This window comes from Mercenaria mercenaria, chromosome 7 (genome assembly GCF_021730395.1).
Source record: "Mercenaria mercenaria strain notata chromosome 7, MADL_Memer_1, whole genome shotgun sequence".
NCBI classification, from domain to species: domain Eukaryota; kingdom Metazoa; phylum Mollusca; class Bivalvia; order Venerida; family Veneridae; genus Mercenaria; species Mercenaria mercenaria.
In genome coordinates, this window is record NC_069367.1 from 24335511 (window position 1) to 24349126 (window position 13616).

At 35.4% G+C, this 13616-nt stretch overlaps 1 protein-coding gene across 1 annotated transcript in view; it reads right to left on the reverse strand.

Annotated features, from left to right (window-relative positions):
- Window positions 1-10267: 10267 nt before the first annotated feature.
- LOC128546143 (uncharacterized) overlaps window positions 10268-13616 on the reverse strand; it is a 66222-nt gene continuing 62873 nt past the window's right edge. Inside the window, exons 23-27 of the mRNA XM_053547072.1 lie at window positions 13522-13545; window positions 13110-13139; window positions 12475-12795; window positions 11794-12120; window positions 10268-10605 (exon numbers count right to left, since the gene is read on the reverse strand). Coding sequence (XP_053403047.1) covers window positions 10268-10605; window positions 11794-12120; window positions 12475-12795; window positions 13110-13139; window positions 13522-13545 — 1040 coding nt within the window. The remainder of the gene's footprint in view (window positions 10606-11793; window positions 12121-12474; window positions 12796-13109; window positions 13140-13521; window positions 13546-13616) is intronic.

A 13616-nucleotide genomic window follows, 5' to 3' on the forward strand; every position in this document is an offset into this window, starting at 1 on the left:
ACGTCAGGTCGCAAAGGAATGAATGACATATTCACGTCATGTTGCAAAGGAATGAATGACATATTCACATCAGGTTGCAAAGGAACGAATGACATATTCACGTCAGGTCGCAACGGAATGAAAGACATATTCACGTCAGGTCGCAAAGCAATAAATGACATATTCACGTCAGGTCGCAAAGAAAAGTTTGACATATTCACGTCATGTTGCAAAGGAATGAATGACATATTCACATCAGGCTGCAAAGGAATGACTGACATATTCACGTCAGGTCGCAAAGGAATGATTGACATATTCACGTCAGGCTGCAAAGGAATGAATGACATATTCACGTCAGGTCGCAAAGGAATGAATGATATATTCACGTTAGGTTGCAAAGGAATGAATGACATATTCACGTCAGGTCGCAAAGGAATGAATGACATATGAATTCACGTCAGGTCGCAAAGGGATGAATGACATATTCACGTCAGGTCGCAAAGGTATGAATGACATATTCACATCAGGTTGCAAAGGAATGATTGACATATTCACGTCAGGTTGCAAAGGAATGATTGACATATTCACGTCAGGTCGCAAAGGAATGAATGACATATGAATTCACGTCAGGTCGCAAAGGAATGATTGACATATTCACGTCAGGTCGCAAAGGAACGAATGACATATTCACGTCAGGTTGCAAAGGAACGAATGACATATTCACATCAGGTTGCAAAGAAAAGATTGACATATCCACGTCAGGTTGAAAAGGAATGATGCAGAGGAATAAATGACATATTCATGTCATGTTGCAAAGGAATTATTGACATATTCACGTCATGTTGCAAAGGAATGATTGACATATTCACGTCAGGTTGCAAGGTAATGAATGACAAATCCACGTCAGGTTACAAAGGAATGAATGACATATGACGTCAGGTTGCAAAGATATGAATGACATATTCATGTCAGGTTGCAAAGGAATGAATGACATATGACGTCAGGTTGCAAGGGAATGATTGACATATTCACGTCAGGTTGCAAAGGAATGAATGACATATTCACTTCAGGTTGCAAAGTAATGAATGACATATGACGTCAGGTTGCAAAGGAATCATTGACATATTCACGTCATGTTGCAAAGGAATGAATGACATATTCACATCATGTTGCAAAAGAATGATTGACATATTCACGTCATGTTGCAAAGGAATGAATGACATATTCACGTCAGGTTGCAAAGGAATGAATGACATATTCACGTCAGGTTGCAAAGGAATGAATGACAGATTCACGTCATGTTGCAGAGGAATAAATGACATATTCATGTCAGGTTGCAAAGGAATTATTGACATATTCACGTCATGTTGCAAAGGAATGATTGACATATTCACGTCAGGTTGCAAGGTAATGAATGACAAATCCACGTCAGGTTACAAAGGAATGAATGACATATGACGTCAGGTTGCAAAGGAATGAATGACATATTCACGTCAGGTTGCAAAGGAATGAATGACATATGACGTCAGGTTGCAAGGGAATGATTGACATATTCACGTCAGGTTGCAAAGGAATGAATGACATATTCACTTCAGGTTGCAAAGTAATGAATGACATATGACGTTAGGTTGCAAAGGAATGATTGACATATTCACGTCAGGTTGCAAAGGAATGATTGACATATTCACGCCAGGTCGCAAAGGAATGAATGACATATTCACGTCAGGTCTCAAACGAATCATTGACATATTCACGTCAGGTCGCAAACGAATGATTGACATATTCACGTCAGGTCGCAAAGGAACAATTGACATATTCACGTCAGGTCGCAAAGGAACAAATGACATATACACGTCAGGTTGCAAAGGAACGAATGCCATATTCACGTCAATTTGCAAATGAATGATTGACATATTCACGTGAGGATGCAAAGGAATGAATGACATATTCACGTCAGGTTACAAAGGAATGATTGACATATTCACGTCAGGTTGCAAAGGAATGATTGACATATTCACGTCAGGTTGCAAAGGAATGATTGACATATTCACGTCAGGTTGCAAAGGAATGATTGACATATTCACGTCAGGTTGCAAAGGAATGATTGACATATTCACGTCAGGTTGCAAAAGAATGATTGACATATTCACATCAGGTTGCAAAGGAATGAATGACATATGACTTCAGGTTGCAAAGGAATGAATGACATATTCACGTCAGGTTGCAAAGGAATGAATGACATATTCACGTCAGGTCGCAAAGGAATGAATGACAGATTCACGTCATGTTGCAAAGGAATAAATGACATATTCATGTCAGGTTGCAAAGGAATTATTGACATATTCACGTCATGTTGCAAAGGAATGATTGACATATTCACGTCAGGTTGCAAAGGAATGAATGACATATTCACGTCAGGTTGCAAAGGAATGAATGACATATGACGTCAGGTTGCAAGGGAATGATTGACATATTCACGTCAGGTTGCAAAGGAATGAATGACATATTCACGTCAGGTTGCAAAGAAATGAATGACATATGACGTCAGGTTGCAAAGGAATGATTGACATATTCACGTCAGGTTGCAAAGGAATGATTGACAGATTCACGCCAGGTCGCAAAGAAATAAATGACATATTCACGTCAGATCTCAAACGAATGATTGACATATTGACGTCTGGTCGCAAACGAATGATTGACATATTCACGTCAGGTTGCAAAGGAACAATTGACATATACACGTCAGGTCGCAAACGAATGTTTGACATATTCACGTTAGATCACAAAGGAATGAATGACATATTCACGTCAGGTGGCAAAGGAATGAATGACATATTCACGTCAGGTCGCAAAGGAATGAATGACATATTTACGTCAGGTCGCAAAGGAACGATTGACATATTCAGGTCAGGACGCAAAGGAACAAATGACATATACACGTCAGGTTGCAAAGGAACGAATGACATATTCACGTCAGATTGCAAATGAATGATTGACATATTCACGTCAGGATGCAAAGGAATGACTGACATATTCACGTCAGGTTACAAAGGAATGATTGACATATTCACGTCAGGTTGCAAAGGAATGATTGACATATTCACGTTAGATCGCAAAGGAATGATTGACATATTCACGTCAGGTTGCAAAGGAATGATTGACATATTCACGTCAGGATGCAAAGGAATGAATGACATATTCACATCAGGTTGCAAAGGAATGATTGACATATTCACGTCAGGTTGCAAAGGGATGAATGACATACTCACGTCCGGTTGCAAAGGAATGAATGACATATTCACGTCAGGTTGCAAAGGAATGAATGACATATTCTGGTCAGGTTGCAAAGAAATGAATGACCTATTCATGTCAGGTAGCAAAGGAATTCTTGAAATATTCCCGTCAGGTTGCAAAGGAATAAATTACATATTCACGTCAGGTTGCAAATGAATAAAGGCCATATTCACATCAGTTTGCAAAGGATGGATTGACATATTCACGTCAGGTTGCGAAGGAACAATTGAAATATTCACTTCAGGTGGCAAAGGAACGAATGACATATTCACGTCAGGTTGCAAAGGAACGATTGACATATTCACGTCAGGTTGCAAAGAAAGGATTGACATATTCACGTCAGGTTGCAAAGGAATGATTGACATATTCACGTCAGGTTGCAAAGGAATGAATGACATATTCATGTCAGGTTGCAAAGGAATGAATGCCATATTCACGTCAGGTCGCAAAGGAATGAATGACATATGACGTCAGGTTGCAAAGGAATGATTGACATGTTCACGTCAGGTTGCAAGGGAATGATTGACATATTCACGTCAGGTTGCAAAGGAATGAATGACATATTCACGTCAGGTTGCAAAGGAATGATTGACATATTCACGTCAGGTCGCAAAGGAATGAATGACATATTCACGTCAGGTTGCAAAGGAATGATTGACATATTCACGTCAGGTTGCAAAGGAATGATTGACATATTCACGTCAGGTCGCAAAGGAATGATTGACATATGACGTTAGGTTGCAAAGGAATGAATGACATATTCACGTCAGGTTGCAAAGGAATGATTGACATATTCACGTCAGGTTGCAAAGGAATGATTGACATATTCACGTCAGGTTGCAAAGGAATGAATGACATATTCACGTCAGGTTGCAAAGGAATAAATGACATATTCACGTCAGGTTGCAAAAGAATGAATGACCTATGACGTCAGGTTGCAAAGGAATGAATGACATATTCACGCCAGGTTGCAAAGGAATGAATGACATATTCACGTCCGGTTACAAAGGAATGAATGACAAATTCACGTCAGTTTGCAAAGGAATGATTGACATATTCACGTCAGGTTGCAAAGGAATAAATGACATATTCACGTCAGGTTGCAAAGGAATGATTGACATATTCACGTCAGGTTGCAAAGGCGTGAATGACATATGACGTCAGGTTGCAAAGGAATGAATGACATATTCACGTCAGGTTGCAAACAAATGATTGACATATTCACGTCAGGTTGCAAATGAATAAATGACATATTCACGTCAGGTAGCAAAGGAATTATTGACATATTCATGTCAGGTTGCAAAGGAATGAATGGCATATTCACGTCAGGTTGCCAAGGAATGATGGACATATTCACGTCAGGTTGCAAAGGAATGAATGACATATTCACGTCAGATTGCAAAGGAATGAATGACATATTCACGTCAGGTTGCAAAGGAATAAATGACATATTTACGTCAGGTTATAATCTCATAACTACACTAATGCATATAATGTCATAGAAATAATGGAAATCTATCAGCATAAAACAAAATGTATATATTGCTTTTCATATTTTTAATCAGAGTTAAATGTTTTTAATTAAACAAATAAAAGAAAGCGTGCTTTTAACCAACAGTATTACAATAAATGATGAAACTCAATATATAGTGTGCAGAAAGTTTAACATGATAAACCTTCATTTTAACGCAGCTTTTAACAATCAAATACAGAAAAAAGGAAGAATTTTTCAAGTTCAGTTTTGTTAACGTAGGAGAATACGTTTTCAATAAATAAGAAAAAGATGTAGGTATATAACATGTTTTAAGTAGAAATATTAATACGCAATTATTTCCTGAAAAAAAAGATATAAAAAAATATTAACGTAGATTAAATCAGTCGAACCAATATTAAAATATTTTTAAAATAAACATGTTACTATCCATTGACTTGAAATTAATTAAACAAATAAATTGTAAATCTACTATTGTGCAAATGTATAATTAAAGCCTTTTGCCTAGATTTTTGCTGACTACTTCTAGCATTTTATCATATTATACTGAACAAGATAGTCCGTTGTGCCATTAATAAAAGATAGCTTAAGGCAATAGGAGAGATCGCCATGACGTCACACCTGTTTATCTGGTGGTGGGCTAAACAGATGTTTTTACATTGTTTGTGTATGGGATCGGAATTTTTAATTTTTAATAAGCTTTTCACTAATTTATGGATTTAAAAAATTCAAAAAGTTTTGAAATGCTTACGATTTTCATATTTTCTTTTTTAAATATCTTTTTAGAATGAAGACCATTTTAAATGACATATGATTTTAATAGCGGCGTAACGATGCTTCAAAGTTTTAGAAAAAAAAACACTGTAAGTTAAGCGTTCATAATTAATCAATTTTATTTCGAAAGATTAATTAAAAGTAATCAGTAAATTGCTTGTTTTATATCCATTCCATTGATCAAAAAGTTATTGATATCATATTATAATAAAAAAATGCAAACGTTTCAAAGATTTAAGTGAATAAGATTTCGTAAAGCGATAAATTATTCATTTACTGACATCATTCCATTTCGCGGTATTACAAAAACAATCTATTTTGTGTTATTATTACATCTATATTTAAAGTACGTTCCCTTGATTTAAACACACAGATATGATTAATGATAAAATGTTGCAATGACCCGTAGGCGGAGCCAAAAAACACATACTGACATCTAGTAATAACATTTTGACCTCATAAAAAGGTGAGATCAAACATAACTTAAGACTGTAACAATGACCAACCACTTCAAATGGTTGGGTGTTTCTCAAATTGCATAGAATTTGTTGGACTTAATAAAACAATTGTTGCCTTTTAAGTTCAGTCAATGAGGATTTTTACCTGAGAACTGCCCCGCCCTAGGTCGATATCACTTTTTCAGGTCGACAATTCCTCATATCGACCTCTCTAAAAGGCAAAAATTGTATAATACATTGAATTTTTTGAAGACATCTTAAATTCAATTTGTGATATCAAAAATCATTTCTAGATATCACAAATGAGAATTCAAGATACGAATGTATAATTAAATTGAACTCATGATCTAATAAAATAACACTGATTATATGATATAAAAATCGGTGATATATGCGACTATAACATTTTGTGACATATCTAACTTTATCTAAAGAAAATTATAAAATTAATTATATCAGAAGTGATATCTTTATCTGAATTAATGATGTCATAAAATGAATTATTGATATCACAAGATCATTGTACAATTTAAGCCCACCCGCTGAGCTCAGTAGGTAGAGCGTTGGTCTACGGATCGCAGAGTTGTGAGTTCGATCCTCGGGCGGGGCGTATGTTTTCCGTGACTATTTGATAAACGGAATTGTGTCTGAAATCATTAGTCCTCCACCTCTGACTCATGTGGGGAAGTTGATAGCTACTTGAGGAGAACAGGTTTGTACTGGTACAGAATCCAGGAACAATGGTTAGGTTAACTGCCCGCCGTTACATGACTGAAATACTGTTGAAAAACGGCGTTAAACCCAAACCAAACAACCAGAAAACATTGTAGAATTGAAACCAACATGTTTTGAACAACTGTTGTATAATTTTCTAAAATTATTCTCTCTACAGCCTGAATCCAACAACATTGACTATTTTATATATTTTCATGTGTAAAATCGCATATTTCTTTTGTTGGATTAGGCTGGTACGACTTTTCCCAGGTAAATAAGGTGTAAAATATTGTCATCAATGATTTTGATGACAATTTGCTAATTTGACAATAATGCAGTTACTTATTCGTTACTAGAAACGTCGCAAAAATGGTAGAGTCGTCAGTATTTTTGCACGCGATGGTATATATAAATACATAGCTGTAGGTTCGAATCTTGGCTTGGATTTTTTTTTAATTTCAAATTTCTTTTTTAGCTTCAAGTTGTCGTTTTTTTACTGACTCTCTGAACAATTTTAACGTATTGATGTCCCTTCTTTTTCTTTGGTTTTTAATCTCTGGTGTAAACTAGGCAGTTTTTTCTAGAATAAAGGCTTTACATCATATCAGAAATAAAGAAATAAAACGAAAACATAAAAATAAGAAACATATAAATGTGTGCTTAAACCTACTGCAAAGAAGATGTATTTCAGTGACAGGTGCTGCTCGCTAACACAGCGCTACGGGGACCTTAGTTTCTTTGCACTACGATTTTTGTTATTTGAAAATCTGACTTACCTATTGTGTTTAGTTAATATCGTATTACCACGTGACGTAATTGTCAAGTTATCCAGAAACATGTTAGGATTAAAACCACACAGTCACATGACTAAACTGTGTAATATGATTGATTGACGATGACATATATAGACTTTACAGTTTATTTATATGATAAATTATAGTGTGAGGTAACACTATTTTAAACGTGGCTTACAACCAGAAGTAGAGCTTTGACAATGGATAGCTTTCTCTCTATTACGGATAAAACGATATATCTCATTGCACTTAGCACGCTTTAAGAACAGTATGCATGTTAGATAAAACTCTACACGTAATTAATCATTAATTTAAAACTATATGTGCGTCCTTTGTAATATATGCAATAGGTTTTGCAGTTCGTCTATTTTCTAGCAGTCAGGTACATCACAATGTACACACCCGTGCAGTGTGTTGTTTTGAATATTTGGACAGTTGTCTATGCAGTCAATGACGTTTGTCACTCCTTCAACACACCAAATGTAGTAATGACAATTAAACGGATGGTAATAATACGGGTATCCAGAAGACGGACATTCATCTGTAATATAAAAACGAATGTATCGGGTTTTATCATTATAGTTTTACACTGTATTAATAATACGTTCATTTTGATCGTGCAACTTTTTATAGAAGCATTACACGCTTTCCCATTTGAAGTATTATACTTATCAATTATTTATAGTTATTTACTTATTCCAAATGCACGAATATCCAAAGTGTGCCTCCTTATCTCAAGCATTACGTTAAAATGGATTAGTTTTACTATTTTTTAAACTAGAAGGTGTTTTTGTCACAAAAACGTATGTCTCTCCCCCCCCCCCCCCCCCCCCCGCCCCCGCCGCCCCCGCCGCCCCGAAATCCAGCCAGCAGTTTGACCTATGAAAGCCGGACAAGAATATTATATTTTTAGCTCGGGCGGCCATTTTGTGCAGCGAGTTGGAACGTTCAGGCGACATATTTACAACTAAGCTTGGTACTGATCACTTCTGTGAAGTTTCGTTGAAATCCAGCAAGCAGTTTGACCTGTGAAAGCCGGACAAGATCTTTTAAAATTTTAGCTCTGGCGGCCAATTTGTGCAGTGAAGCTGAACATGCCAGCGATATACACAACTAGGGCTGATACTGATCACTCCTACGAAGTTTCGTTGAAATCCAGCCAGCAGTTTGACCTGTAAAAGCCGGACAAGATTTTTTAAATTTTTAGCTCTGGCGGCCATTTTGTGCAGTGAAGCGGAACATGCCGGCGAAATGCACAACTAGTGGGGCTGATACTGATCAATTCTATGGAGTTTCGTTGAAATCCAGCCAGCAGTTTGACCTGGGAAAGCCGGACAAGATTGTTCTATTTTTAGCTCTGGCGGTCAATTTGTGCAGTGAAGCGGAACGTGCCGGCGATTTGCACAACTAAGGTTGGTACTGATCACTCCTATGAAGTTTTGTTTAGATCCAGCCAGCAGTTTGACCTGTGAAAGCTGGACAAGAATTTTCTATTTTTAGCTCTGGTGGCCATTTTTTGCAGCAAAGCGGAACGTGCCGGTGATATGAACAACTAGGCTTGATACTGATCACTACTGTGAAGTTACGTTGAAATTCAGCCAGCAGTTTAACCTGTAAAAGTCGGACATGATTTTTCTTATTTTAGCTCTGGTGGCCATTTTGTACAGCGAGGCGGAACGTGCCCTGCGATATGCACAACTAGGCTTAGTACTGATCATTTCTTTGAAGTAGAAATCCGCTGTGAAAGCTGGACAAGCTTAATGCGAACGGATGGACGGACGGACAGACGGACGGCGAAGGCAAAAACAATATGTCTCACGGGAGACATAATTAATACATAAAGTGAAAGTATTTGTAACTAAAAAAATAAGCAATAGTGCTTACTCTCTATCAATTTTATTCGCTGTACATCCGAAACTAATACTGGTTCGGTGGCGACTGTATGATTGTAGACTGCACATCGTATATCAGTGTTATTCCAAGATTCAGTGAAGGTATGTTCCTTGTAGACAACTGTTTTGTTGATAGAACATTCCTTTTGTGATTCTTTTTGTGGTTCTGCAGTTCCGAGATTATACGTGGTGTACGATTCAAAATTGTTGTTACTATACTCAATGCGAATATTTCCTGCCGGGTATCCGACATTTGCATCACATGTGACTTTTTCGTTGTATTCCGTTTGACCCAAGACCGTTCTCTTAGGAAGCGACAGCAGAACTCCTCCACCCGGTTGTTCTATTTTAATATGAAAACATTGGATATTAATTATTGAATTATATGCAATAATTGGATCGGAATAAATTGTCAGTATACGGCTAACATACGCAATTTTGTAAGAGAAATTATAAACGATTAAACATTTTACAATAATTACATTGAAAATTTGAAAGTCTCAATTTAAATTAAATTGATATGAAAATGTCATTCGTTTTAATAATGCTATCATGTTTAAGAAAACACGTTTTCTTTCATATTTAGTATTGTATTACAATCAAATGTTGAAATGTTAAGATACAACTTCTCCCAATAAACGTTAGACATGTCATCACTTATTTATAGACTATGACGTAAGAACATATTTTTGTTCAAATGTACGTCTTCTGATTCAATAAATTCTTAAACTAATGTGTTTAGTACCGCTATTGTTCAAAGGAACGCGAAACGCCAAAATCAGTCCTTTGGACTCATTATATTATAGTCATATAACTTAAATTTAAAAATGTTCTTACAAAATAGATAGATCTATAACCATTTCGGTTAAGTCAGTTTTTAAAATACATACTTCTCACTGATACTTCAGTCAACGCTTGAAGAGAACTGTCGGAGACAGATTCGCAGTAATATGTTCCTTCATCTTCACATTTAACTGTGTTGATGGTAATAGTTGCATTCAAACTGTTTCCATTTACTGTGGCTACTCCTGTCATATCCAGTAAACTACATGTGACACTGCCACTACTGCTGACATCACATACATGCTCATTGCCCGAGTTTCTAGTAATAATTGCTCCTGAGGATGCCAAATTTCCTTCTAGAACGCATTCAAGTTCTAAACTGTTACCTATTTGCACCGTTTCAGACTCCTTCATGAAGTATACAACTGAAATTTTAAGAAAGTTCATGCTTTGAAAAAATATTAAAAACAATGTGATACTGTACCAAGAAATAAAACTTTTGACAATATAGTAGAAAAGATGAGCCTACGTGATTCAATATACAACAAGTTAATTCGAAATATACGAAATTATATTTTCGATTGTCTATTACTGTGATCATGTGCTAGTTATTTTCTTTCTTCTAAATGTTTTATCATGAACGTATATATGAAACAAGAGTTGCTAGGGGACAACAAGCATTGTCACTTAAATAATTCAATGAACACTAAAGTTAAGGAAGAGGCATAATTTTGTGAAGAAAGCAAACAAAAAGAGTTAATGAACATGAGCTTTGCGTGTGACATATCATCACAACTAACAAGTGTGTGAAGTTTCAATCCATTCCCAATAGTGTTTATAGAGATAAAAATGAACTTAAATTCCAAAAAGCGGCATAACTTTGTAAAAGTGCAAAATGGAGATATGATATTGAACATGTGCAATGCATGTCGGATAAGCACAAGAAACAAGTATGTGAAGTAATCCATTTTCAGTAGTAGTTACTGAAATACAATAAAACAAGAGGGCCCTTTATCACTCCCCTGAGTTTAGTTGCTTGCTTGAACAGTTAAAAGTTTCTACGAAATAAATACAGGCAGATAATGTGTATGTGTGGATTTTAGGGTCTTTTTGTGGTATTTTATTTTCTTTTTGTTGGGATGGGGGGTGGCGGGGGTTGAGGTGGGATAAGACACTGGAGGAATGATGTGGTATGCCAATATCAAACATGAAGAATTTTAAAGTTTCCGCTACAAAAATAAGGAGTATATTGACCACACACCCTGGTACAGCAATGCTTTTTAATGAAACAGAATAGTTTCTACAATCTTCGTAAAGGATCTCCCAAGAAATATTTGTGTGATATTATCTTAAGATTGGGCCTGCCGTTTCTGGTAAGAACATTGTTAAAGTTTCCAATACATACATACAGAGAAAAAGTGTTCACACCCCCTGGTGTCATGTCTAAATTTTTAAAATTCCCAAAATGGCACCAAACTTCTTCGACCGCGAGTAAAGCCGTAACGACAATACATTGTAGTTAATACGTGAAACAAAACCAAATAAACACCGACTGTCACAAATAATAGATTTATCAACCATACTGAAAACATTTTTTTAAAAAGCTCAATTACCTGGATTTAAAACTGTAACAGTTTCTATATCAGACTCTAAAATGTCATTGTTGGCACCTGTTGCTTCACAGATATATTTTTGACCCTCCATGCCGTCGTCGACAAAAAAGACATACGTGACTGACAAAAAAGTAGTACAGCTAGCCGTTTCGTTTTCAGTTTTCGTTACTTCGGCTACATCTGCCCACTCATTTTCATCCGATCCTTTTACTTTTAAAACAAGGTTTCCTTTTGGTCGTCCTACATCATCACCGCAAGTTATCTTTACTTCTTGATTACGATAGAATTGGTCAGGCTGTTTTGATATGGCCGGCTTCGAAACGTTTGCTTAAATCAATTGAATGAATTATTAAATAATCTTCAAACTAAGAGCACAGGGGATTAACTGAAAAAGTGCAATATTTAGGATTTATTCAAATATTTAAATTAATTTGACTGTATGTGCTTTTCTAAAGAATTATGTGAAATCATTTTTATTTGGTGTACGGTTAACTAATCCATAGACTATGTGATGAATAAATCAACTAAATTAAATCATAACGAAAAATAAAATTCCCATCTTCAAAAATTCATGCCTCGGCGAAATAAACGTTTTGGCCAAAAACCAAAACACGAGAATTTACGTACACAAAATTAAATGCTTTAACGGTATACGTATTTGAACAGTAAAAGGAATCGTACCCACTACTTCCACTTCACTTGATCCTTCAAGATCTGAATACTTGAACGTGTATATTCCTATGTGCTGGCACTGTAAGGGCACGAACTTCAATGTTATTGTACTCGTATCGAGAACAATTTCGTTTGCCGTCGTTGTCGAAAACGAATTTGAAGTTAAGTTATCTCGACTTGAATCAAATATCAAACCAATGCTGTTATCAGCCGTGATAGTCACTGGTGACTGAGTCAAACCGCTTAGGTCAATATCAATATTGTTTAAGCTGCATGTCACTTCTACATTTTCGTCATATGTACCGGTCAAAACATTGTCACATACCATGTCTGTAAAATTTCATTTGAAACAACAAAAGTCATAAAATGAAATTTCATATGATACAATATATATCAAAACGCCAAATTATTTATATAGTTTTGACGTTTTGGAAACAAAATCTTAATTTTGGTATTACAAATTAGTTTTCAAATAACAGGTTTAGCAAACTGTTCTTTCTGGGGAAAAACGCACTCTGGTATATAAAATCTAAATGTAAAAACAAACAATTATTATATCGTAATAGAAGGTAATAGCTCTGGGAGTTTGACATCTTAGCTGTATTTTTGTTTCTATTATTTCTATTGTCTAATTCATTACTTACATGTTGAATTCGGCGAAGGTGTTGTCGTTGCTAAAAGGAAACATGTATATCTAAATGTATATTTTTGGTTTTTATACTGCATAAGAATGCAAGACATTTCAACAAATATATTTAATAAAGTACTGCTTTCTCTTTATCAGACAGAATGTGATCAACATTCTTTTTAAGCAGTACGAACTACTAGTATGTTGTAATTTTCACTACGAGACCGTTCCGATTATATATATTATAATCTAACATAATATTACTTTTGTGTGTGAAATATGTAATTTAGAGTAAATAGAGATAATGCAAAGTACATACAACAAATTAAATAACCACAAATTCATTCATAACTTTCATATTTACCGTTATTTCAAAGAAAACTTCTTGAAATGATTAATGCTCCCATACTATATAAAACTGCACTTACTTGTTGTTATTGATGTGGTAGGTTCTGTAATTATATAGAAAAATATTTTTGTGAAAAGTACACACTGATGGGAATTTTTTGATTTTCGAGATAAA